Source organism: Haliotis rufescens, unplaced genomic scaffold (assembly GCF_023055435.1).
Source record: "Haliotis rufescens isolate VD_foot unplaced genomic scaffold, xgHalRufe1.0.p SCAF_12, whole genome shotgun sequence".
Taxonomy (NCBI): domain Eukaryota; kingdom Metazoa; phylum Mollusca; class Gastropoda; order Lepetellida; family Haliotidae; genus Haliotis; species Haliotis rufescens.
In genome coordinates, this window is record NW_025963802.1 from 12,915,353 (window position 1) to 12,939,134 (window position 23,782).

At 38.5% G+C, this 23,782-nt stretch overlaps 1 protein-coding gene and 1 long non-coding RNA gene across 3 annotated transcripts in view; both read right to left on the bottom strand.

Annotated features, from left to right (window-relative positions):
• The window catches only part of LOC124142026, a 29,410-nt gene extending 10,719 nt beyond the window's left edge, over window positions 1-18,691 (bottom strand). The window contains exons 1-5 of one of the 2 annotated variants that reach the window (XM_046510266.2): window positions 18,424-18,691; window positions 13,364-13,872; window positions 10,990-11,056; window positions 9,576-9,654; window positions 92-3,686 (exon numbers count right to left, since the gene is read on the bottom strand). In XM_046510266.2, coding sequence (XP_046366222.2) covers window positions 92-3,686; window positions 9,576-9,654; window positions 10,990-11,056; window positions 13,364-13,669 — 4,047 coding nt within the window. In that variant the 5' untranslated portion in view covers window positions 13,670-13,872; window positions 18,424-18,691. Of the gene's footprint in view, window positions 1-91; window positions 3,687-9,575; window positions 9,655-10,989; window positions 11,057-13,354; window positions 13,873-18,423 lie in introns of both variants that reach the window. The other variant, XM_046510265.2, reaches the window with a different exon arrangement.
• Window positions 18,692-20,601: 1,910 nt separating this feature from the next.
• Window positions 20,602-21,341, bottom strand: LOC124111543. The gene is made up of 3 exons (XR_006857454.2): window positions 21,255-21,341; window positions 21,049-21,151; window positions 20,602-20,831 (listed from the first exon to the last, which is right to left on the bottom strand). It is a non-coding gene; the product is annotated as an uncharacterized LOC124111543 (long non-coding RNA).
• Between the last annotated feature and the right edge of the window lie 2,441 nt (window positions 21,342-23,782).

Here is a 23,782-nt window from a genome sequence, read left to right on the forward strand (position 1 = left end):
TAAGTCGCAGATAGCTATTTACTCATAACCATATAACATCTAGCTATCAGTGTTATGAATTTTCCAAAGGAAAAAGTATACCCGCACTTACCTGTGGCCCAGAACAATCTTCAGATGTACTTAATATGTAGGAATCATATTCCGGATAATTGTCCAAGTAATATAAGTAGAGTTCATCGGTTTTGTCAGACTCCTCTTTTGACTTGTTTTCTTCATTTGTTGTGACCTCTGAACTGCAGAGTGTCTCATCAACAGCACATGGCAAGTACAAAGTCTCATTATCAACACTGAAAGGATGCAGGTCCATTTCATAACCAGCGCTCCAGATGTCATGATAGTGTTGCACATCTGACAAATGCATTTCCTTGATCTTCTGACCATCCCATTTAGAATCATCTGACCCTTTTGAGTCTACTCCTTGACTTTGTTCTGTTATTTTCCTGCTGTTATCTGCTTTCTTTTCACTGCACATGTCTCTTAGACTTGTACATAACTGCAGTACAGATTCGTCCTCCACAGCTTGACCTTCACTTTTGGAAAGTGGAGTATTCTTGACATTGCCTGTTTCAGCAATCTCAGGCTCAGCAACAACTAGGTAGCTTTGATCTGGGATGTCTGGTTCCACTTTTTCTTCTTCTAAGATAGAACCGACAACAATTTCTTCAATGAATTCAGTTTGACTGTCTTTTGCTTGTTCAAGCTGTTGCTGTCTAAATCTCTCATAGTCAATATCTGATTCATCTAGACTTCCCCCAGTTTGAATATATTTGTCCAAATCTTTTTGTATTTTAAATTTGGGCCGAAATTTGCTTTCTTCTTCTTCTCCTGGACTAAGAAACTGTTGATAGGGAGTTCCGCTGTTGTCTGACATTCCACCAAAGAGATCCTTGGGCTGGAACTCCACATCTTCATCTGGAGTTGCAACAGGGGTTTGGATAGGACGAAAGTGAGTTTTAGCAGAGAAATACAGATGTTCAACAGGAGATTCAATGCTAGCTAGACCAGGGGGATGGAGATCATCTTCCCGAACCAGTGACACTAATGACTTATAGCGGAGATTTGGAGCACTTCGGACATGATGCAATTGCTTTGGGACAACACCCTGGAAAGCAGAATTTTCAGATGGAATCAATTCATAACTTATGTCCAGATTTGGTTTTGTCAAGTCTAGGAAAGAGGTGTCAGCCATGTTTCGTAAGTCACTCTCTGAAACGCTCCTTTCATACCGTGGACCTTTTCCTATTCCATTGATCTCTTCAAGAAACTGAAGACCCAACACTGCATCTTCTTCATTGATGATTTCTGACAGGAAGACTTCATCATCGTTATTCCATTCTTCCTCCTCTTCAGTCTTGTCTGGAGCATAGACAGAAAGACTAAGAATACTGTTCCAGATACAAGTACTTGTGTCAGTGTTTCTGGGACACATATCTGGCATTTTCCTCTGACTATTGACATCCCAAAGTTGCCACAACTCGCCTTTCAAAGTTGGAGATGTTACTGACAAATTTACAGGACTCCGACTCATTGCTGATGACCAAATATGCTTCTTTTGACTTAAAACTGAGTCCCAAGCAAGTTCAGATGACTGTTCTAAGCTCCCAAACGTAAACGGATCTCCATAGTCATGTAGTAATATCTTGCTTTGCCAGCATGACCCACCAGATCCAGATAGAGGAGAGAGATGAACAAGATACGAAGAGGAACACTCATTTTGCAGACTAACTTCTCCCGAATCAAGCAGATCCAGTACATAATTGTGTTCAACCAAGCCCGGTTCTGCCAACAGAACGGATCCACCTGAACTTTCTCCAACAGAACTGAAAGAGTTAAAGAGATCAGAAGGAAAACAGGCACTTTCATCTCTCTCGTCTTCAGAGGTAGAATCAGTAAATTTTGACTGAGGCTCAAGTTGACTTGAAGACACTGATGTCGATTTGTCTTCTGTTTCTGTTTCAGAATCTTGTTTCTCCTCCGTGTTTGATGGTGATCCTTGAGGATTTCCATTGGATGTGGCGCCATTTGGGAACATATTTCTGGTGCCATACAATATACAATCTTCCTCTTCGGCTCCATAAAGAAACAGATCATCAGCACAAAAATCAAATTCTGGTTTTGCTTCTGAATAGTCAAGTTGTTGAACCTCGCTTTTCCCCATGCTCTCTTGAAGATCCTGTCTGGAAGATTCAAACAGACTCTCCAACCTACTCCCTTTCAAACTACTAGCAGTACTTGTGGTCATCTGACCCGTGTCATCATCTTCTCCATAGTTCATCAGAAGCAGCATGTCAGGGAAGGGACTGCTATGTCGGCTCATGTCAAACACAAAGGACGTTTCTGTAACATCACTGAAATAACCTTTTTCCACACTGGAGACAGTGCTACTGGTATCACTGGCTGGAGCAAGGCAGTCAGGATCTGTACCGGGGAAAAGACATGGTAATGTAAGTGGCAAGGCACTGGTGTTAAAGTCAACCTTGGACTTCCCATCTACATTGGAGGATAAATCTGCAAATTCAGACTGGTCAAAAGGAAATAAGACATTTGGGGAAGTAAGGGAAGGGTCATCATTATACCAAGCTGGGGTTTCATCGGCTTCCTTTACGATTTCATCAGATTCTTCAACAGTTTCTTCTTCTTGATCCTTACACGCTTCTTTTCCAACTTCACTTTTTTCTTCAGACATATCCTCTACTTCATCACTATTGACAGCCTTCTCCTTCTCTTCATTCAACTCAAAATCTTCATATTGCTGCTCAGCCGCTACAGGCAATGCCTCTTGTGGGTGATTCAACAAAATCTCCAAACCTTCTTCATTCAGAACCTCCTGACTTGCCTTATTTGGATCAAAAACATCCTCCAATAAAATATAATCTGTTGCAGTTTTCTTCAAAGATAGAAACTGTTCAGTGACAATACTGCTCCATTCCAACGGATCACCAAAATTCAGCATTGGTGGATAGCTGTGTCTCTTGTAAAGCCGTTTTGTCTGGGACACTGGTGTGTAGAAAATATGCTCCAGGGGCTGTGTGTACCAATCATCATTTTCTGTGAACTCCGGACTCTGACTGTCTTCTCTAAACCATTCTGTGAAGCATCCTTCAGTGAACCCTTGTGCTGGAAAGTAGGCCCACAATGGCAGGTCTGTGGAAGTCTGAACATGTTTCTTGCCTGATAATAGCATTTCTTTCAACATTTGCTCCACTATACTGCAGTATTTCTCCTCTTCTGTTTCCTCAGGATTGGCTTGTTTGTCAGTATCAGCTTTTCCATGTTCTTTCTTCACATGCCCGGGTGGGGGCCAGCTTAGAAAACGAACTGCCTTGCTCTGTGCCTCAATCTCCCTCTTCCCCTTCATGTTTTTCTTCCTTCCTCCTGCACTAGGAGAAATCTTGGGATTGGAATCTCCTCTTCCTGAACGCTTCCGTTTTTCAGGTGCTGCTGGTGAATTGGAGTATGACTTCGAATCCACCGGAGATTTCTCTACAGTTTTGACTTCTTGTATGAAAGTCTTATCAACTGCATGTTCAGGAGAAACATTTAGGGGAGATCCTTCTTTACTCTCAGATGTTTCCCCAGCAAGTGATCCACTTTTCCTGTTTTTCCGCCAAATGTTGTCATCAGATGACGGGGATAGTTGTGGTGGGGTGCCATCACCAGGAAGAGCTGGAAATGCTGCATAGTACCTACAAAACAAAGGATGTGTTTGTTCAATAAGAGTACAATTAATAATTATTTCTTTTGTAAACATTGATATGATATTATGAGATCTTTTGGCTACACTGCTGTGAACAGTCTATTAACAAGCATGAAATACTCATATCCCCAACCAATGGTATTCTACTGAGAAAAAGACAAGTCCCCAGACACACCCATTTTTAAAAAATAAATTATTGCATTGAATACAATGTTAAAATTCCTCTTCACTTTTTTTTATATTGAACAAAATATGCCACGCTATGCTCTTGAAATGAAGCCTTCATTGATTCGAATTTTGTTTTCCAAGAAACCAGAAGAAATACAAATTTGAAAAAATTCTAAAAACCAAAAAGCACCAACTCTCTACGTAGCCTGAAATCATTGCAAAGTCTGGTCCAGAAATATTAAACGGTCTTTGAGTTAAGTTCCAGAAACAAAACATGACGAATGGACAGCAGTAGAGATGTGTTGTATTATTGGCATACCACAATTTGAAATAATAATGAATACTTATCACAATTTGTTTGGAAAATACTGGTAAATTGCGTTTTTAAAAAAACTGCATATATATTTTCATCTTATTGGCAAAGTTTACATAAGTGACAAGCCAAATTAAAATTAAGATATTCAGAAATTAGCAACTGATTCCTGTATTCAAAAAACCCTAACTATTCTTGACCTGTTTCCTGTATATTATGTGTGCAGGGGAAGTCTGATGTACCGGTATGTGTCCATTTTTATTTCGGTTCATAACAAAATACAGATGGAAGAATGCAATATATTGTGGTATGTATTGCAATATACGAATCATTATTGAAATAAATTGCAATAAGAAAGTCACAACCCATTACTATACAACAGCCATTGCTATATCTCCTCCCACTTCATCACTGGGGATAAATTAATAATATCACTACATGCCTACTTAATGTGAGAAGCTTCAAAGGACCAGTTGTAGACTCAAAAGCATGAATATGATGCTGTCAGACCAAGGATCGTAAACTAGGGGAATGTGAAATTTGAACACCATCATGGACGACAGGTGGCTGATATGTGTATCAAGGCATGCAACTCAACCCATTTCACAGTTCATTCAGTTTCATCATGAAACACAGGTTAAATGTAAAGCTAATGACAGTTTCTCTTGGGCGTCCAAGGTATGCAGCCATTATGGTTCATCTGTTTAATCATTCTACACGATTAAGGGTCAGTGGCCAGAGTATTGTTTTCAAAGATTTGTCAGCTGTCATTTTACAACTTGGGATATCTTCAACATAAAAATTGTAGGCCCTCCTGATCTACAAACATAAATCTTGTTCAACCTCAAGTCAATGTTAACAAAATATATTACTTCAAGTAGACAGTTTGTCAGATTTTAAAAAAAATGTCTGACTATTTTTTATATCAATAGAATAATTCAGCTACAAAGCAATGTTCAGTAGTATGATTAATAGATGAATAACAGTGATAAACTTCATAACTTAGTTCTAAGCTGTTAACATGGTTAAGTCTAACATTCACCAACTAACTGATAACAGGCAATCAGACATGTTTTAATGCAGGGCTTATGAAAAGACACCAAACTGTCAAATGTTTATTACTGCACACAAGCATAGTGTACAAATACATGCATACATAAGTTTAGTTTTACATCATTTGTATACTTATCCTGCATTACTCTTAATGCATTTACTACCTACCTGTTGACAGAAACACAGCGGTGCAAGGTCTAGGCTGAAGAAAAAGGTGTTCCAACCAGTTGTTAAGCCAACTCTACATAGCTGCCACTTGATCAAACGGAGGTGATGACATCATGGATCTTCATATTACAGCTTGTCACACATAATTTCATCTGAGGATACCGTGAGGAGGAAGATCTGGGATGGTTGGGCCCTTAGACGTAGTAATGCAGGATAAGTCAACAAATGTAAAAATATTTAGATTTTACCAAAATCATAACTTGTCCTGCATTACTCCTTAATATATCTGTATCAGATAGTATGGCGGTGGGCAGACCTTCCGATGTAGTCAAGTTAGATAAACTCTCACAACACAAGGTTTAAGAAACCGTATAGCGTGTCATCTATGGAGATCAGTACTACTTGCTCAATCCTATCCATGGAAAGAAAAACAAGATTTTGAGGACATCCAGGTACAAAACAGTAAAAGAAATTAGCGTGGGCTAAAGTCTAGAAACTGAACTACCAGACAAGGCTTATAGCCTGAAAATCCCCCTAATGAGTGTGTTTGGGTTTGGTAAAACTGGCTCTGGATGGGAGGAATTTTTAGGGGTGTTGGGGATTGGTAACCTGCTGGGCCACAACCAGAGGGCCAAAACTGCGAATGCCTTCGACATCTTCTAGTGCCACGTCTCTCAGATAATGGCAGCAAAGACAGTGTCAGACCTCCAAAAACATGGAAGAGGAGGTATAGATGTAGGGTGAGACCAAATAGTATCTGGCGCCGGGTGATGGTGCTACCTCAGTAAAATCTGGGCCAGACTGACATGCGTGTCCCATTCAGCAAAAAAGTCAAATCCCTCGACCATGGAACCTTCCAATGAATCTGAGTGGTAGTGCTGTGCATCACGAACAAGTGAGCGGCTTCTGGAGCGAATCTCTTAAAGGCGTAGCTGCTGATGGTGAAGGTGTGGAGAGTACCTGAGGTGTCTGCTGAACAGCAGACGCTGGTGGGAACACAGGTACTGAATAACTCGCAGGAGCTTGCAGTACCGTATATCGCTGTGTATAAGGCGACCCCACGTATAAGACGACCCCCCTGTACACGCCTTAAAAATCAACCCAAAATCTTATACTCCGTGTATAAGGCGACCTGGAATGAAACACATCACAAGTCTGACTGATATACCGGTAGAAGATTAAACGTGCTCTTGCCGACTGTAGCGTATTTCGCACACGGACATCACAAATTAGTTAGTTAGTTACTTTGGAGATTTAATGTGCGCGTTCCGACTGATGCGTATTTCGCACACATCACAAGTGCGCACACAAACCTTATATACGCAATAAAAATATGTTTATCTTGCGTTGTTTTTTTTCTACAATGATAGGTCGCGTGTGTAACTCCGGCACACGTCGCCATTTTGTGTTTACACGGTACGACACCAAAATTGGTGCCCGTAAAATAAAATTCATTTATGAAGTAATAACATATAAGAGACAATGGTGAGTAATTTAATCGCCAATTAACTATGTTCTAACTAACTAGGCTTATGGTTGCTTCACATTCAGCGTGTTTATTCCACAATCACTTGTACACACTGTCTCCAACACTTGTAAATACAACTGTAAAAACAGCGGGAATTGATTTCAGCTTCACCGGTTATCACATGTTAGGTCACATGTGCAATATGCAAATGATTACCGGTACTTCCGGCTCTCTACTCACGGATGTTGATTGTTTTACCGTGTCAGCTGGTTTGACAATCTGCATCGAGGAGAGGGTCATTTCAACTTTATTTGCAGAAATTATTAAACTTTATTCAAGGAAAAGAGATACAAATCATGTTTATGTATGGAAATAGTTATTGGAACAGTTATTTAGGACGAAATGCGAAGTTTTATTGTCAAATGCTGGGCTGGCTATCGGACGCCGGTTGACATCGCCAGTGGAAAAAAAATGTGAGATCTTCGACTCCGTGTATAAGACGACCCCCCTTCTTAGCCCCTTCATTTTAGGTACGAAAAACTCGCCTTATACACAGCGATATACGGTATGTAAGTCGCCAGAGGCGCTGGTGCAGTAGGCTGGTACACAGACGCAGGTGCTGGATACAGGTATCTCATCAACTTTTGCCACATGACCTGCATGAAGTTGTGCATCTACGCAGGACCTATGTAAGGCGCTGTAGGCTGCACGTACATAGGAGGGCGCTGGTGGAAAACCAGAAGGTGCAGTTGCCAACTGGCCATGTGGAGTGGTCAACGCAGCGGTAGACGGTTACCTCTAGGATGCAGCCATCACGGAAGCGCCTGGTAGATGCCCACGCGGGCGCCTGTCTGCTAGAAGCGCCGTAAGACGCATGGGAAGGCATACCTTGAACCACCAGAGGAGAGGACAACGGTGCCGGGAGGCGGAAAAGGAATGTCAGCGATATAAACTAACATTTTTAGTTCACTAGTCCTTATAATGATAACACATAGCAAAACCCTTACAAGTCCTTACGATACCTTAACTATTGGCCAATTTGGCAAGGACTATAGGACTAGCGCCAATTTCTAGGGCTGAATGTTGAGTCCTCGGGACGCTGGATAGGGCCCAACCCGAAGGAGAGGGCTGAGTGGTGATGAGTGGTGACATAAGCCTAAAGTTAATCCAATAACAGGGTTCGAAATTATTAGTGCCATCGCGCCGAGGGCACACCTGAAACTAATGGCACGGTGAATTCCTTACCTGCATGCCTCTATGGCACACTTGAAATAAATTAAATTTCAAACTCTGAACAAGCGTATGGTTGACAAAGTCATCTATATCCCCTGCCCATTTTAACACGTTATGGTCCCAAACCAGGTAACTGACCCAACATTTCTCTTAGCCCATGTCAAAATAGCTGCAATGGAAATTCTAAAATAAACATTTCTAAAACTCCTTAATATCAAATGGCACTAGTTCAGTATGCGCTTTATATATAGACATGCAATGTTTGGCAAGGAAATATTTAACAGTTTATTTGTTATACTACTTAAGTAAACCAATCCTATATTAAAACTTAAATCCAACTTGTTGTCATGGAAACATAAACAATAAAAATTTCTAAAAGTGCTATATATCAAAAGGCACCAGTTCAGTATGTGCCTGGTAGACATGCAAAGTTTTGTAAGAAAGTATTTAACGGTTTTTGAGTTACACTCTGGAAATGAACACCACCCCTGTAAAACCTAAGTCCAACTTATTGCCATGGAAACGTGAAAAATAAAAATTTCTCAAATTCCTAAATAGCAAGAGGCACCAGTCCAGTATGTGTCTGGTAAACATGCACAGTTTTTGTTGGAAAGTATTGAATGGGTTTTGAGTTATGCTCCGGAAAGAAACTCTACTCTATAGAACCTAAGTCCAACTTGTTGCAATGGAAACGTAAAGAATAAAAATTTATAAAATTCCTAAATAGCAAAAGGCACCAGTTCAGTATGTGCCTAGTAGACATGCAAAGTTTTGTAAGAAAGGATTTAACGGTTTTTGAGTTACACTCTGGAAACGAACACCACCCTGGAAACGAACACCACCCCTGTAAAACCTAAGTCCAACTTATTGCCATGGAAACGTGAAAAATAAAAATTTCTCAAATTCCTAAATAGCAAGAGGCACCAGTCCAGTATGTGTCTGGTAAACATGCACAGTTTTTGTTGGAAAGTATTGAATGGGTTTTGAGTTACGCTCCGGAAACGAACACCACCCTTATAGAACGTAAGTCCAACTTGTTGCCATGGAAACGTAAAAAATATAAATTTATAAAATTCCTAAATAGCAAAAGGCACCAGTTCAGCATGAGTCTGATAGACATGCAAAGTTTCGTAGAGAAATATTTAACGGTTTCTGAGTTATGCTCCGGAAACGATATCGGGACGCACACACGCGCACACACACGGGGAACCCATTTCTATATCCCCCGCCAACTTCGTTGGGGCAGGGGATAATAATAAACACACAATGTTTGTCCTGTGACAAGCAGTAATATGAAGGTTCCGTGATGTCATCACTCCTGTTTGATCACGTGACAGCTGTGTAGGTCCGGCTTCACAATTGGTTAGAGCAACTTTTTCTTCAGCCTAGACCTTGCACAGCTTCGTTTCTGTCAAAAGATAAGCAGTAAAAGCATTCAGGACTAGTGCAGGATAAATTAAATATATAACAATTACCTTTCAGCAGGGTCTTGGAACTCTTTGACTTGAAACTTTGACTCGTCTTTAGTATTTATAGCAAGGGGAGTAAAATAACCTGTAAAGACAAACAAACGATAATGAAATGAAATCAACCAATCAGGATAAAATAATCACCATGGGTTTATAAAGGTCTTCTAAAAAGTATTTGAATCCAGGGACACCCATTTGCCCATCCCAACCACCCCCTCAGACTAGAGGTGGGCCGATTCACATAAAATGTGATTCAATTCGATTATCGATTTTACATGTCCGATTCAATTCGATTCGATTGATTCATGATTTGACTACTTCAGTTGGTATCACTTGTATCATAATAAGTTTTTTCAAACATTGGAGTATTTATAAATTTAAATTAAAAGAATGGTGCATCTTTTGTCAAACAGAATCATATTGAATGTAAAAACGGAAAAAGGCTAAAGGTCTTTGGCCACATAAACGGCAAGTGCACTAGTTATTTCCCTGTCACGTAATCCCTCTTCCCTCTTGAACTTGGTTTGATTGCTGAACATTGCAGGTAATTCTTTGACATCACTCGTACGGCATTTGGGTTTCTTTACATTCGATTCTCCCGACATTTTAATGTCATTTTGTGACTTGATTTCAAAATTAACTATTTTTGTGTCTTCGTTTCATTTGATTGATTAAGTTTGTCGTGTTACCATGATACGGTTACATCACTTCGCGTAAGGTGCATTTCACTTCCTTTTTGTCTACTGATCTGGTGAAATAAGCCCAAATGGGACTTTTCAGGTTGCCGGGTGGCCGCACGTTTGTTTGCTCGGCAGCCATGTGGGAAAGGGCAGGAGTTTCACGAAACTCTAATAAAGATGGCGGTGCACTGTATTTGGTAATAGTAAAATACTAATATCATGAACATAGAAATTAAACTAGATGAGCATGAATCGTTTTACCGAATGGTTATGTAAGGATTTTGAATCGATTCAAGAATCGGAAATTAAAAAAGATTGATGTATTCGGGGATCGATTTATCGTCCCACCTCTGCCTAAGACTAAAATCTAACATCACTGACATGACAAGGAAACCTTGATTTCACGATTAGTTTTGAAAACTGAATATTACAAAAACTAGAAAAATCATGATAATGCTATATCAGACATGCCATGTTACTTTTTGAAAAACGTTTAGTTATTAATGTACAGAATACGACACAGACACTTGTCTGTTTGTCCGAGACTAGTGAAAATCTAGAGGAACTAGATGTTTTCTCCCAAAGTCTAGTTTTGTAACTGTTACATCAATGGCGTCTACCCCTGAAAAAGGACAGGGATTTACCAAGGTTCATATATTTAGGACTTAAACAAAGAAATTGAATGAAGAGGATGTTGAGAGCCAAGATTAGGGCTAGAAGACTCAAAAGTTCACACTCACCCTGACTGCTCTTGGTCTCCTTTAGTCTGATGAACAGTTCTTCAACCAAACTTTCGATATCATTATCCTGGAAATAAGTTTTGAACAATGCATCAAAATTTTCACCATTGTTCACTTTGAAAAACAAACAGAATTGACCCGAATAAAGGGTTAATGCAAAATCTAATATATTTCTTTAAACATGTCCAAAACAAGAACTGGCTCTCAAAATAACAGTATTAATAATAATATATTGTGTCCACCAACCACACTAAAATTAGACCAAGAATTATCCTATAGTAAGATAATCTGTTGGACCATCGTGTCCATGCTCAATTCATCACGTTCTTAATCAATACAAAGAATATGACTTCCATATGACAAACACTATTATATGATAAGGCAAGGGGATTTCTGTTAAGAGTAAGAGGTCTGGGCTGCATAAACATTTGCAGCACATTTTCATACACTACAATTTCGTATATTCATTACATGGTTTTTCAACATGTTCAAGACATGTGTAAAATTAACAAAAGATATGATACAAATAAAATTCTGGAAGGACGAGTGACCATGGTGACATTTCCTTGTAGACTTTTACCAACAGGTTACTGGTAGATGGCAACTCTGAAGCAAATACTTTTTGCATATCTTAATCATCATAATGAACATTAAATTATTTTTAATGTTGCCTTCTGATCTGAAGCAATTTATTTCCTACTACTACAAGGATATGTACAACGTGAAGAATTGACTTCTTTAAAACACACTGATCAGTGATGGGAAAATAAGAAACACACAAAAATATGGTTCAGCAAAGGTTAAACATGTTTAAGTAACAATATCAACAAATAAGTCACTGAACATGGTGAACATGGTGAACATAGTGTCACAGGGCTCCAGATAATATTTTTGAGCAATTGAGAATTATTTACATTGGGTATTGATAGTTTGCTTTGAGTTTCAATATGTTTATACTCCCCCTGGTCCAGTCTATTTGGGTATTTTTAAAATAATGTTGTTTCAGTTGACTTCTTAATTGACAAGTGTATCTTTTCGTGAGCTGCCCCAAGTGTGTAACATGTTGCATACTTACAACAGCAATATACATATCTAACTAACAATAAGCAAGGCATGGCAACTTTTTTGTGCAACATTCACTGCAGACGCATTCATTTACATGTGTGATGTGATGCCTGTAAATAATGTCATATGGCAGTGTAATTTATTGTTAAACAATTGTACTGCATTGTCTCTGTTTGTTTGTTTGTTGTTTAATGCTTCACTCAGCAATATTCCAGCTATATGACAGTCGTCTGTATATAATCGAGTCTGGACCAGACAATCCAGTAAGACATCATGAGCATCGATCCACACAATTGGGATACGATGACATGCATCAATAACAAAGTAAGCGAGCCTGACCTACAGATCCTGTTATTTGCCTCTTACGACAAGCATAGTCGCCTTTTATGGTAAGCATGGTTTGCTGAAGACCTATTCTAACCCGGATCTTCATGGGTCACATTTGTCTTTATTAACAAGATTCAGTAGAAGTTCATAGCATTGTGTCTTGACCATGGCTTGTTTTCAGGAATGTAGTACTGTCTAATGTAAGCAGTGGTGTGGAAGTTACTATATTGAATTAGATGCTTTTGGGGTCAGGTGTAATCTGGAATCTTCTAGAACAGCTAGACTAACCCACACAGTGTATAGAACCTTCTAGAAGGGACTTGGATGATGTAAGGGGGCATGAGCGTGCCTCTCTCATCTCACATTACATCAGACCAGTGGATGTGTGAAGATCTTAGTTTTCACCCTGAATATCCCCCCTAGGCCTATTTTGGAAGCTTGACCACTGTTGCTGCTACATGAACATTATCATCACTGACTTTTTGCTATCACCACTGCTATTGTACCTTATACTGCAGCGTTAGAAATTGGCACTGGTTCTGTAGTCCTTGCCAAGTTGCCCAATACCAAGGTATAAGGACTAGTAGAAATTTGCCATAATTTAAGGGTTTTGCTATATGTTATCATCATAAGGACTGTACCGCCACTGAATTTTGTACTGCCATTGTTATTACTTTACAGTACCAGTAATTTGTATTGATTTGTAAACCTAGTTAATTTTATAATACAATTGTGAATTGTAAAACATATCTTTGTTGTGTGTCAGTTTCACACTGTCAGACTCCTTTTGCATACAGATTTCTTGGTAAACGTATTGTTTCAATTTGGAAATTTTAATTTTCTCATGTGTATTCGTATACAAGCAACTCCAAATTAATTGGGTAATGGTGATTATTTTCTTTAGAATACAAGAAACATGTAAGAAAACACACCAGCTTTTTAAAAGCAAAAGCATCAATTATCATAAACATACCCTACTCACCTCATCAGACACTGACAAGAGACATTCTACAGCGGCATTCTTCCGTCTTTCCTCCTCACTGACAGGCTTCTTCTTAACATCCCTCCTTTCTTTAGCCTTCTTGGAATCTTTCTTTATATCCCAAAATTCATCTCGGTCAGTGCTATCAATGTCTGCCATGTCCTGCTGCAGCAGGCTGATGACATAACGGGTGTAAATGACAGAATCAATTTTGCGGAGTTCCAACTGGTGACCTAACCAGGTCAATACAGAGTCCGATAAAGGCATCGCTGCCTCCAAGGACATTCTGTGTTCAGGGTACTTCATGAAGCCTGTCTAACAACTAGGCTCCCCTTCCCTTATCATCAAGTATGCCATGCCAAGTTTCATCAAGACCAAGTTAAAGGTACCAGCTTGCTGGGTCAACATTTGGAGAAAGGTTTCTAATACTGTTGTGCCAGAAGCCAATCCATCTTCAGTTGTTGTTCATCACTCTTGGAAGCTACTCCAGAGCGGCTCAAGCTGAAAGACTAGAAAAAAAGAGAAACATAACAAAATATGCAGATGCAAATGTTAAACATGATAAAACGGAAGAAAACTACCTATCTAGCTATTTCACACAAAGCACTTGTCTAAAGTTGGGCTGTAAATGGTCATTTTTCTAGACTTGCAGTCAGTGAATTACTACTCTGCCTTTATACACGTACCATGTATATACTGTACCTGAATAACAGTCATTTACACATAGGCATTAGGTTATTCAGTTCTTAATATTACGCATGAGAGTCAATGGGGTCTTTGTCATTGCCCTTATGCTAACAATTAAAGATTTAGGCATCTAGTTTGATTCAGATACTATAGGAGCAAACCTCAAGGACCCAAAGAGTTGAAGACCCCCTTATTTTGAACACTCCTAAATCAGCTTACTTGTCTGAATGACATGAGGATATGACCCCCAATATCATGAAGTAATAGCAATCTTTTTCAGATAAACTTTCTTAATTTACTAAACTTTCAAATTTGACTTTTGGAAACAATTATAGAGACACCATTTTCTAATTTAATTGTGACTTTACAACTGTTTGCAGGAATGGATATCAAGACTACCCTGATAGCCCAGACATGTTTTGTTAAAGGTATCTTCCTGGATAGTTTAATTTTAAACATTATGGGGTTGCTATACATTATCACTATCCAAGCTAGTAGACGCTTTTGGCTAATTTCCATCCCCACTTAAGCAACTACTCTGAAGCCTGTATCTAGTCACGTTTCTTTTGGTCTTGAATCTAGTGGGCTTACTGAACAAAAGTTCCTTAGTTTCACTAAAATATACCTGAACTGTTGTCAAGAGACAAGTTTGGGTAAGCAGACATGGGCAAAGATGGTTTTACTATAAGAGGATTGTGTGCAAAACTTTATGATCATCATATCATAGGCCTTAGGAAAATGTTAAAAATGCAGTAACACCAGATTTACAGGGATTTGTATCTATGACAAATGTTAATTCTTTCACATGCCAAATAGTAGGCAAATACACCAACACAAGAGGTGACCATAATTTGTGCCTAACACTTTTGAGTCCAGTGGCCTGAAATTCTCTTTTGATATCATTTTCAACAGATTTCAGGCTTAAAGGGACAGTATGTCAAAGATTCTGTGTGTTTTTAAATCATGCATGAAATAATTTCTCAGTATGACGTCGAGGGTTCGATTTTGGATGCATTTCTGTGGCATTGACGCATTATCATGATTATTGTAATAATTAACACATCAAAACTACATATTGTTGGCCCATAGGTGAGTTATGTATGTGTGATGTCTAACTTGTTTTACACAATCACTTTCCATTTAAAACTTATTTCAAGTTTTAAGATAACTTCCAGGTCGCAAATATGTTTGGTTTGTAATCTTTTTTTCTGGTTGATTAATTGTCTTTCTATGGACCAATGAAATGCTCTCATAAAGTTTCGTTTCATTCTGAGAATGTTCAGGAACAAATGTCAATGCCCAGTTTTCGATCAGTGTTCTCAGCATCATGCTGTTATTATTGTTCATGACACGATGACGTAATATCAGTGTACCTGTTTACCGGTAATAACTGGTAAAATTAGGCTTGGATCATTAATTCATGGGACTGTTAGTCCCAGTGGATCAGCAAATGAGTACCTTAAAAATATTTGTTCTTGATGAAAACATCCACGATAACCAATACAGTTTATTTTTCGAATGAAGTCAGCTCGTCTGTTATCATCAGGGTTCCCACTGTCTATTTTGTCTGCACTTAACATGATGTTGAAAGAATTAAACCTAGGTAATTTGCATAGTTTCTTTTCTTTCCACCCTAGGACTCAGGTCTAGTGCCAATTCTAACGCTTCACATTCACAGCATGGCCCTCAATATTCATGGAAAGGCCCACAATTTTCAAGGTCTATGGGCCACATTATAAACATAATAAAAACATGATAAAAATCTTAGGTTATCACTGAATGTAACATGCCCAATTCAATTCAAACACCCAAAACAATAGAGCTCCGCACAGTGAGGCCGACAATGCAAGTGTTGTGCAGAGAAAACTGCCTTCAATCTTTTTTTTTAATAGAGCCAAATTGAAGAGAAAGCTTGTGTGTTTTTTGTACAGCTTAGTACATGTTAGCTATACCCAGATTTCCTTGCTGCCATCTGAGTACCCCTGTCACATCGTCACATCTTACAGTCCATTCAGGTGTTTTCATCTGTTTATTTGTGGACAAGTCTTCACATTTAGATAAATATATGTCATGATTCATGAAATATTTAACTTCCATTGAGAAAATATCATAATAGTACAACAATATGAACATGATGAAAGGCTCACCGATAGTCTTGCATTAGGCCTGTCTGTTTTTATTTCAGTATAATTAGGTCTGTTTACAAACAAGAGAAAAGTCTGGTCATGTGATAAGCCTACGCCCACGGTGTGGTCACTGGAGCAGAAATGGAATAAGGGGAGCAGAAATGGAATAAGGGGAGCAGACCCGAGTATAATTGGGTGTTATCGGCTATTGTTTACAAACAAAGCTTCAGATTGATTGACGTTCTGTCCCTTTAAGACTTTATATAAAAATGTAACGTGCCTGTAATTTCATACTTTCAGTAGATTGCTTGGGAAAATGTTAGGGAAACATAATGTAATAATGTAGGACTTGTAATGTTTACTGTTGGTAACAATACTGTTCCAAGAATATTTGAGCGAAAAATACAAAGCATCATTATGTTTTGTCATTATAAGATGAGTTAGCACATTTAAGTACACTACAAATTAGCTATGTTTGAAGCAGAAAACATTTGGGGGAAAATGCTACTGAATAAACTATGATGATTTCTACAGTGACTGCATATCTATCAGGGATAGACATACCATACTTGTTCGGAGCTCATTTTGGCCCAGTGTTTTTTTCAAATTATCTAGATTTGGGTTGTAACAACCAGGGCTGTTACGATTTACTATCGCATTCGGTGTTACGATTCACTAGCGTATTCGGTGAATCAAACCGTATTCATTCATGAATTGAATTCGTTATTCGTGGCCACCAGAATCGAATATTTATGAATATGCAATCATGTGCATTTACATACCCTGTACCTAAAAATATCCATAAAAACATATTATATGCATAGATTTCTTAAAAAAGAACACTCTTATAATATTTAATTTGACAGTATTGTGGTCACTGGTCATTGTCTCATTTGAGCAGATACCAGTACCTAGATAAGTGCAGTATATGAGTGTTTAATATCTTTATAATTAACAAACCATCTCAAATAATTTATTATGTTATTGTTTCACAGAATATAACAAATAATACATCAACTCCTGACTTGTAATTGTAATCGTGAATTTATATTCGGATTCGTTACCCTATATTCGTGATACAAATCATATTCGCCTCATAGTGTATTCATTGCAGCCCTAGTAACAACTAGTCTCTCTATATTTCCACTAGTCTAAGACTAACAACTAGTGGTCGTGTCTAACCCTGCCTGTTGCATATAAGTTCAATGGTCTGAATTGGGTTAATAATTATAATGGGCTTTTACAAAAACAACAACAAAGAATTAATCCAAGAATCTTTTTCATTTTCGAGAGTGACAGACACTTACTGAGTTAGTTAAATATTGTTGAAATTATAAAAATCCAAGATAAATTTTGGAATAACATGTTGAGCTCAACATTGTGCTCAAAGTGGTATTGCATATGTTCATAGTGAGTGTGAAGTGTTCACAATAAGTCACATTAGCATTTGAAATGAAAAAGTAGTGTTGGGGCGTGATCTTGTTTGTTGATCTGTCATCTTAGCAACATTTGCCACACCCATTTCTTCATTTACATAAAGAGAACACAGGTTTTTACATTCTTCTGATACTATTCAATAGCATTTACTTGAACTGGTCCTTGTGGAGAACATTGTTTGAATATAAAACACCAAAATACGTTTGTAATCCATGATCATGTGATTTATTGCAAATAATGACAAGGCAGTTCAGTCAAGAGCAGTGATGAGTTGTAAGCTACTATGTTACAACTGTTTTTACAATGCCTGGCCACATATATAGCAATAGAAGCACTAAGATTTCGTAAGTTAACCACAGCGAATATTCATTGGATTTAGTATCTGATCTTTTCCACAAAATTCTTTTTGTCGGATTCATGACATACCACAAGTTCCTGGCTCAAAGCCGAGGTATGACGACTGTCTGAAGCTTCCGTAAAGGAGAGGTGAAGGTCACTGATGCAAGCTATGCTGCGCTGATACTAATTTCTTACTTCCTAGATGCCATTAATTTTATGAATCGAACGATAACACGCATACATGACATAAAATTTCGATAATCCACCGTTTATACTTATAAACAGTCTATGCGATTTGCTAAATATTCCCAACCGAAGGGGTGGCGATCATGTCATGAGTTTCGGGCCTCACACGCGCAACTGAACTTTTCGAAGGAAATAATGATCATGACAAAATAATTGGCTCAGTTATACATACACGTATTTAACGGGTATGACAGATGCTAAGAACACGTTGTAATATGTACTTACCTCGAACTGAATCTTCGACGATTGTGTCGTCTGACAGAATTTCTCTTCTGCAACTGTCAAAATCAAAGCCATGGCTAGGGTGCTAGTTTAACGGCATTAAAGCCGTTTCTCCCATGATGCGTCCATTAAAAGATCTAAATCTAGCAAAGCAAATACTTCATCTTCGGTTCCTACAGCTCTCAAAATTCATCAGGTCGAAAACAATCGATGAAAATCACACGAAATTGACCTAAGTACGAAGCTGAGACAAACTCAGCTGACCTTTGGAATGAAGGTGAGGGAATTTCCGGATATTTCGCCGAGACAAGAAATAGGTCCGCATACTTTGTCCCTAACAGTGAAAATATGTCATTTTCAAACCGTTTAATTGCGCGAATGATTTTGATCATAACATATAATGCTAACGACTAGCGGTTCAGGGACTACAACAATTACTTCTATTTCACAAGGGCCGCGCAATAATCAAGTACCTGGCACCTCTCTGGTGATATGGCAACGAGAACTATTTTCGAGAACGAACAAATTTACATTTCGCAGGCGCGAAATATCGGTCGTCTGGGTTTGATTTGAAATGGGAGGCGGCACTACTGTTTTCATAAATGGTTGTTCAAAATATTACTAGTTACCCCTTTTTGTGTTAAATTAACTCACATCGATAGTAGATCTACATATTCTCTAGTCAGTGACAAATATGATAAAGATTTCTTAAGATCTTTTGAAGTTATAACTTGTAGATTCTACCAGTTCTAATATGGAGACACCTTGATCTGCATAGCTAGGAGTGTTGATGACTCCTTAGGGAAGTGGCTTTGTTCGAAATGTGCCTCTGTTCATCCAGCAGTGAGTGGGTACCCGGTAGGATGAGATCTAGCGCCTCACAGGCAGCTTGGGTTGTATGATCCCCAGGGAGCTGAGAATGAAAATCAAGTGCTCACTGATCCATTGACCGGGGTAATAATAGTGTAGCGCTATGAGCATCCACTTGGTGAATGGAATCTGGCGCATTATTTATTATTATTATTAGGGGTCACTCGATTTCTCTAAAGATTTCTACAGGTTCCCTACTTCCATGGGTCCCAAAACAAATGCCAATGTCGTCAACATACATGATAATCAGGTTTTACCCCCCAAAACTAAATCGTTTTCCGGATATATATGCTTGATGCTCTGAGAAATATATGTTTTAGTCCGAAAAATAATGTTTTGCTTCTCCTTTTAAAGATTGTAGTGGCGCGGTCGGGTAGCCTGGTGGTTAAAGCGTTCGTTCGTCACGCCGAAGACCCGGGTTCGATTCCCGACATAGGTACAATGTGTGAAGCCCATTTCTGGTGTCCCTCGCCGTGATATTGCTGGAATATTGCTAAAAGCGGCGTTAAACCATACTCACTCACTCACTCTCTAGAGATTGTAGTAGATCTATGTCTTGAAGCTCTGACTGAAAAAAAAAATTTGTCTGAAATAAAATAAAATGATTGATCCCCCAAAATATATTGTATGGCCTGTTTGTTGCGATGTTTGGGTCGTTCATACGGTGATCTTGCTCGAGACAAATGACTTTGGGACCTCAGCATGATTTTATAAGCTTTTAATAGGACATACCCCCAGCTTACACACTACGTTGTCACAACATTGTGACAACATAAATGGGAGTCCTCAGAATAACGTTGTATGGACGTAGTATCATAACGTTACCACAACGTTGTCACAACGTGAATTTTCTAGCTTGGTCATGACCGAATTTTTTAATTTGTATATAATACACTCTAAACCCAAGTGTTCCACTTCTGAACACTAGACAGAACACATGGATGTAACACTTTTAGAACGCGTCCATGTGTTCTGAAAATATTCTGAACGTTGATGTTCTCGACCCAGAACAGGAGTGTTCTACAAACATATTTAGAACGCTTCGTGTTCTGACGATGTAACGCTTTTAGAACGCCTGTTAAGTGTTCTGGACCGAGATTCAGAACACTACACGTTCTCGGACAGGTACTTCCACATTACTGAAACGACAACTCATCGTGTGTGTCGAATACAATTTACCCGATGTTTTTCAAGGTGTAAGAATTTAAACCATACACCCATGCATATTCTCTCGCATAAAATCACACGGACGAAATTCTGAACTGCAACCATGAATTCTTTATTATATTTGTTTGGGATGATCATGGATATTTAAGTCACTTATGAGTCAGAGTTCTTCATGAAACATTACAAACTGTCGTGTAGCAAATTGAAGCATACTTCCATACTTAAGATAACTTAAGTTTCAAGTCTTTCACGAAGCGCATGTACTTCGCAGATGTTTCTTGTGGGTAAATATCCCCAAAGGACGATGTTCGTAACAGCGACATGACCATCGCAGGCTTCAGGAAACTTCATGTCAAATATGACTCCCCAACATCCTACAACACAAAACATTTATTTGATCATAGTCATATAGTTATCAAACTCGTACATATTACATAGGAGATTCTAACAAATGTTCGTTAGTAAACCCAAGATTACCGTGACATTTGTTTCATTATTTATAGGTTGCAAAATGTTTTGCCAAAAATGTCATTTGACTAACAAAGTTACCACTTACTTGGATAAAGGTTAGAGCAAAATATACACAAGTACCTTCTTATTTGATCTGCAAAACCTTGTGTCTTTTCCTCCTTTGTGTAGACGTGTGCCCTGTGCAATAGTTTCCATGGATGGTACTGATTATCTGCAATGCACCCTGAAATAGAAACAACAAGACTGATTCTCTAAAATATTTCACATAAAATAGCCAAAAACATGTCCTGTGAAGGTTTAGTTCTTTTTGTTCATTACATACTTACACTACTCTCTGCTGATTTCGATGCATTGTCGATGCTTGCTGATCATGCCCTCGGATCCCAAATTTAGATGTTCAGAGATTTGTTGCATGTAGCCTGCTTCGCACTTTCAGGCGATTCATATAGAACCTGAAATATATATTCATTTTATTTGAACATCATTCAAATAAACGGAAACGTTCAAATAGTGACACTTGCAATTTGGATTGGAATTTCATCTCATAATTTATAAATAAAGCGTGTGGAACAATGGCAGAAATGACGGTCAAAATGGCGAGTAATATGTCGTCTGCTATGCGTTTTGTAAGGGGCCGGTTATACTTCGTTGGGATCAGCATATGAATATATCGCCGAAATATTACATTATTTTAGGTACGTATTAAATATGAAACAAAAGTATTCCTAGATGGATACTTACCACAGACACACCTCAGATCATAGGAAATTGTAGCGCCAAATACATGCGACGTCACGCCAGTTTCTCACATAACGGATGTGAATCACAGAGCATGGACAGCTTTGAATGCTTGTTAGAAAAACAGAACACCGATGTTCTATTAATGGAACACGTGTTCTCGCATATAACATTATAGAACACAGCAGAACACACGCGTTCTAGGAGATAACGCAGGCGTTCAGCAAATAGACCGTATTTGTTCCAGAGCACCCATTAAAGATCCAGCTAAAATTAGCCATCAGAATGCCAGTGTTCTGATACACGTAAATGTCCCCAATGCAAGCAAGTTATTTCCATGTATTAGCAATGAGTTGTATTTCAGTAATGTTTCTTTTTGTATTTATTCAGGCTACATATGAGTTATTATTAACACAAAGTATGCCATGTTTATAAACTATTTATTATTCATCAAACTCAAAATATAACCCTTCTTATACACATTTTCTGTTTGACATACCAATCTACCAGCCTCTCTTCTTCTCAAAAATAAATATTCCGAAAACACAAATATGATGGTCGAATTTAAATTTGTCTAACAGCATTCAGCACATTATCTCTGTTAATGTGCATGGACTTCTCCCAGGAGAGAACACACGCGTTCTACAACAGATCACAGGCGTTCAGCAATAGCACACGTGCTGCACGAATTAGAACATTCGTATTCTGTGGCAGAACGTATGGACGCGTCCAGTGTTCTATATTAGAACACATAGATTTAGAGTGTACTTTGGTTATTTTTGAATACACTCAGTCGCTGACCTATAATAAACTGACCTGAAACCCTGATATATAGCCAAATGCATGCATGACTTTTCACGCTCAACAGATTCACCTCTCTATACTTGCATGACACAGCATATATAAACGCTTATACATGTCGAAGTGCAATGCGGTGCATGTGTTGTGAGTATTTCATACAGATATATTATTTGCTTGTATAAATAAAATCATATAATCATATACAACAGTGTCTATAAACATCATATTTCGGATCCGATTTCAAATATGGCCGCCAAATGAAGCAGACATACATACATATATGTTAAAAGTAGCATTACATGCCATTATTCTGCCCATAATACACATTCAATTATCATCGTTAAGTCTGATGTCCAGTTGGCAAAAATGCTTATATGGCAATTATGTAAAATGTAGATCTATATATTTTGTTTTCAAAAGTGGCCGCCAAATCATTTAAGCAGTCAAATATTGAAAGTAGCACTATATACCAATATTCAACCATTTATACCCATCTATGTACCATTGTTAAGAGTGAGTGAGTTGGGTTTAACGCCGCATTTAACAGTTTTCCAGTTATATCGCGGCGTGTCAGCTAAATGTGGGAGGAAAGCCTGAAGTGATGCAGGTCTCAGACGTTTACCACTTTGGTGAAACCCACGAGCACGGGTATGGTGCTGACAAACCTACGAACATAATTGGGGCGAACCGGGATCCGAACCCACAACCATAGGCTTCTAACGTGCCCAAGGGACGCGGCGCCTTAGACGACTGACCCCCCCCCCATTGTTAAGAGTTATGTGTCCAGTTTGTAGATATATGACAGTATATTTCGCACACACAGCTTATTAATTCAACCACATTTTGAAATATAAAAAATAAATAATAACATATATAAACGCGCAAATATGTACACCAGTTATGTAATTGGCTCTATTTTCTGTTTCAAATTCATACAGTGACACAGAAACAAGACTGTTGTCAAACAAAACATATACAATAAACAGTGTCTCTCCGGGAGTTACAATCAGGTGACAGATGGATTCCGACAAATGACGCTATTCATGGTCACGTGATGGCAATTAGAGCAGCCTGTCGCGTCAACTGGTTAATTATTCATTAATGACGCTGCGTCTCACACACTCGGTTATTTATTCATTTGTAATGTCAACACGTCACAATACACAGCCAGCATCTGACATCGTTTACCTTCGAAAATATTGTATACAAACAGTTACACGTTTGAACTGATTATTGTGATTTCATTACACAAACATCACGTGTGAACGTGGCAGGTTTGACACTATGGTACATTTCACGTGGACATCAATTTGCA